This window comes from Bison bison, unplaced genomic scaffold, assembly GCF_000754665.1.
Source record: "Bison bison bison isolate TAMUID 2011002044 unplaced genomic scaffold, Bison_UMD1.0 scf7180017845304, whole genome shotgun sequence".
NCBI lineage: Eukaryota > Metazoa > Chordata > Mammalia > Artiodactyla > Bovidae > Bison > Bison bison.
In genome coordinates, this window is record NW_011475877.1 from 15057 (window position 1) to 19387 (window position 4331).

The 4331-nt window shown below is 56.2% G+C and overlaps 1 protein-coding gene across 1 annotated transcript in view; it reads right to left on the reverse strand.

Moving 5' to 3' along the window:
* PASK (PAS domain containing serine/threonine kinase) overlaps positions 1-4331 on the reverse strand; it is a 13067-nt gene that overhangs the window by 2963 nt on the left and 5773 nt on the right. Inside the window, exon 6 of the mRNA XM_010833408.1 lies at positions 1295-1498. Coding sequence (XP_010831710.1) covers positions 1295-1498 — 204 coding nt within the window. The remainder of the gene's footprint in view (positions 1-1294; positions 1499-4331) is intronic.

The window sequence follows — 4331 nt, forward strand, 5'->3', positions numbered from 1 at the left end:
CCAGGGGCCACAGAGGGCCGGGGACCCCAGGAGGCAGGAGCCGGGGGCAGGGGGCCAGGAGGCAACCATGAGGGCAGAGCTCAGGAAGTGAGAGGAAATGCCAGAACAAGAGAATGAGGCTTCAGCAGAAAGAGATGGCAAGGACGCTGGAGGCCAGGAGAGAACGCCAGAGCGGAGCAGGAGTCGGCACTCCTGCTGTAAAGAGCCGGTGACGAGCGCAGGCGGGAGCCGCGCGGCCTCTGGACACTAACCCTCTCCGCCACAGCTGCACAGAAGCAGCCACAGACACCCGTGAGCCCACAGGCGCAGCCCTGGGCCAACAGGACTGTCCTTACGACAGCAGTGGAGGCCAGTCTCCCACCCAGGGATGGAAGGATGTGGAAACGAGAGGGAAGACACAGGCAGAACCTGCGGTGAAGGTCCTGGATGCTCTAACCACGAGCATGCCTGGGAGACTCGTCAGAGCCACGCTTCTCCAGAGGACGTGTTAAAGAGACACAGTGAAACACCCGCAATCAGACCTGCCTGGAGCTCAGCTCATGCGGGTAAAGACCAGTTCCACTGCATGTGGACAAGACAGAAATCTACGCATTTGGGGCACAAACACTGAGCACCGTTTCCATGCTCAGAGGAGCCCTACAAGCCCTGAGCTCCGTCTCGACCTTCTCTCTCCTGAGCTCCCTGAGACTGGGCCCTGCCCCAGCTAGGCCCCCAGCACAGAGTTGGACCCGCTTCTCATCTCGGCAAGAGCAGGGGCTCGCCCCACACCCAGCTGACATGGAGGCGAGCCGGTCAGCGCCAGCACCGCCAGCAGCAGTGGGTGAGCCCCAGCACGGGCCCTGCGTTGGCGCTTCATGCCTCACGCGGCCAGCCCGACCGCACACCAGCGCACTAGCCTGCTGGTGCTGGCATCAAAATAAACAACTAAAAAAATTCTCTTCATGCCTTTGAAGAGTCCCAAATTTGGGGACTCTTTATCTTCTCTTAACTTTTGATTATAGTGAACTCCAAACACAAAAGGTGAGAAGGCAGTCTAATGAACCCCTGGCTTCCCCGACTGAGCTTCCTTTTCCTGCCCACTGACCTCCCGAAGCATACTGTGTCACTCGGCACCCTCATCACACAGAGGCACAACCTGAAGCCGCTTCCCTCTGCTGCCGAGGAAGGTGTGAGCACAGGCTGCCCACCCGGGACACGTACGGGTTCCCCATGAGGACCTCGGGCACGCAGTACCCGATCGTCCCTCTGCTGCCGCGGAAGGTGTGAGCACAGGCTGCCCGCCCGGGACACCTACGGGTTCCCCATGAGGACCTCGGGCGCGCAGTACTCGATCGTCCCACAGAAGGTGTAGAAGAGCTTGCCCCGCTCCAGGTAGGCGGCCGAGCCGAAGTCGATGAGCTTGATGGAGAAGTCCTCGGCAATGACAATGTTCTCGTCCTTGATGTCCCGGTGGAGGATGCTCTCGGAGCGCAGGTACACCACGGCCGACACCAGCTGGAATAGGGGCCACCGTTGTGAAAAGGACACTGAACACAAGGCCTCAGAGAAAGAAAGAAGGTGAAGCCGACTCTGTGTGACCCCGTGGACTGTAGCCTGCCAGGCTCCTCCATCCCTGGGATTCTCCAGGCAAGGATACTGGAGTGGGTTGCCGTGTCCTCCTCCAGGGGATCTTCCCGATCCAGGGATCGAACCCGGGTCTCCCATGTTGCAGGAACTCTTTACCATCCGAGCCACCAGGCCTGCCCCTCGGCAAATCCCCAGGAACACCAGGCGGCACCGTCAGCGAGAGGGACCGCGTGTACGGCCCTGCGGGACCCACTCGCCTGCGCCTGTGCCCTTCCAGGGACGCCCCTCATAAACACCGTTTCTAAGGTCTCGGTCTGTGTGCCACCAGTGACCTCCCCGGCAGACATTCACTCACCCCACGACAGGCAGAACGATCGTCTAGGGAGGACAGACAGACGGCAGCAGAAGCCACAGGACGCGTGGTGGACGCTTGAATGAGTGTGGGCTGGGTTGTGTGGGCAGTGGCCCAGGAGAAGGCCCAGAGGGGCAGTGATTTCCCCAGAGCTCATCGGGCAACTCGAGCAGGGCTGGGAGCAGAAGCCCAGTATCCAGACTGCAACTTCCAGGCTCTGGCAGCTTCTCAAAGAGCAGCGCAGAGTGGAGCCATGCTTTCCCCAACGCCTGCGGCCTTTCAGCGGTGCGGCCTCAAAAGAACTCCCGGGAAACGGGCAAGCGCATCAGTCTCCACTGTCTCCACTGCGAGAGGGTAGTTACTAGGATGTACTGCTACCTGCCCACACGGCACGTGTGGTGTGGGGGATCAATAGCAGTAGCACCTCAGTGAAGTTTAAGTAAAATTAGTAAGACTGCTGACCCCACTCACCACTCGGACACCAGCTGTACCGATGAGCACCGTGATTTCGTGGACACAGTCATTCAGATCGTTAGAGAAAATTTTACATTTACAAGTGAATATCTTTGAGTCAGAAGCAACAACTAATGGCAGACAAACTAAGCTGAATTAATTAACTTTAAATAAATAAAGAGGGCTTCTCCGATGGCTCACCAGATAAAGAATCTGCCTGCAATGCAGGGAACACAGGAGACACAGGTTCAATCTCTGGGTTGGAAAGATCCCCTGGAGAAGGAAATGGCAACCCACTGCAGTACTCCTGCCTTAAAAATCCCAGGGACAGAGGAGCCTGGTGGGCTGCAGTCCAGTGGGTCGCAAAGACTAAGCACGAGCAAAACAGAGTTCTGTTGGCTTGGCCAGAATGAATGAATGAACGTGTATTTACACACACACACACGCAGACGTGTGCACACCTGCACATCTGTGTATAGACAATGCGTGTGCATGTGCACACGTAACACTGCACAGATGTGCGCACGCACACGGATGTCTGTGCTTACACATTCACACATATGCTCACACGTGTATAGACATCCACCGACATACACACAGGCACGTGTACGTATCAGGCCCAGGTGGGAAGCAGAAACCACGTGCTGCTCTGAATATGGACAACTTTGACGGTTACTAACTGCAAAGCAGTAACAAGCCTGAATCGGGTGAGGAGCTGCTCACCACAGAGGAGAGCCATGCACTGAGCAGACGCGACCCAGAGCTGGAGGCGACGCACACGCTTGCACGTGACACTGCCGTTCTGTGGAGCCCCGAGTCCACGTTTACACGTGAAGCCCACTGTGCACACTGATTTACAAAAGGGCCGGGAGACTTATTGCAGAGTCAGCGGCGTCAGAGCCCTGAATGAACAGCAGTCAGGCAGCAGCTGTGGGTAAGTGACTCCACGTGTCATGTCACACGGAAACCTGTTTGCCATGAAGATTTCAGAAACAAACCTCCACCATCAAGTAAAGGGGATGCCTGTATAACCTTCCAGGGGAGGAAGACAGGGAGAGGTGGCATTCTTTGGGCAGAACTGTGATGACCAAAACTTACAAGTAGGTGCTTCAGAAATTTAATTTCAGAAATCCAGTAATTTCTGGGCATTCATAGCTTTGGGGAAGAAATACCAGTTCATGGAAGCTGTTATTAGAAACCAAGTCAGCTCCAGGAAACCAAGAGCAAACCTGTGAACTGGTCACATCCCCCCACCCCGCACCCCCTGGCATCCCTCCACCTTTTCCAGGGAGCAAGGAATCATCTGGAATGAAACTCCCACATTCCCCAAACCAAAGAACTGTTGTCTCCCCTGCCCCACCCCAACACCCAATTTCTCTTTCACAGGACACCTTTCTACTTAGCTGGCTACTCTCCCTTTCCAAAAAATAACAAACAGACTAAGATCAATACACGGACAGACACGAAAGAAACCAAGACAAATAACCAAGATGGCCAGATCCGCAATCTTTGCAGGTCAATTAACCGGGCAGCTACATCTACTCAGCACTTCCCGTGCGCCTGACTCGGGCGTGCTGCACGGGGGCCTCTGCACTCCCTGTTTAGCCCCAGCAGCCCTGTGAGACACTGGCTCGAGTGAGGCCCACGTACAAATGCGCAGGGTCTCCCCATGGCGGACAAGGACTCAGATCAGATGCACAGCCTGCAAGCCCAGCCCGAGAGCTGCACTGGGTGGGGATCATGTGAATGTAAACACACTGTAATCTTCATCCCACATCCCCGGTCACCCCAGGGTGACGCCTGGCCTCACTCTTCCTCCCCAACCCCAACCTCACTCTCTCTACTTCAACAGTAGAATTCTCTTCTCGAAACACGTGTCCTACTCAGTAACACTCCCAAACCGGAGGCCGGGTCCAGCTTCACTGACTCTGGAGTCCTGGGCCCAGGCGGCCAGGCCCGG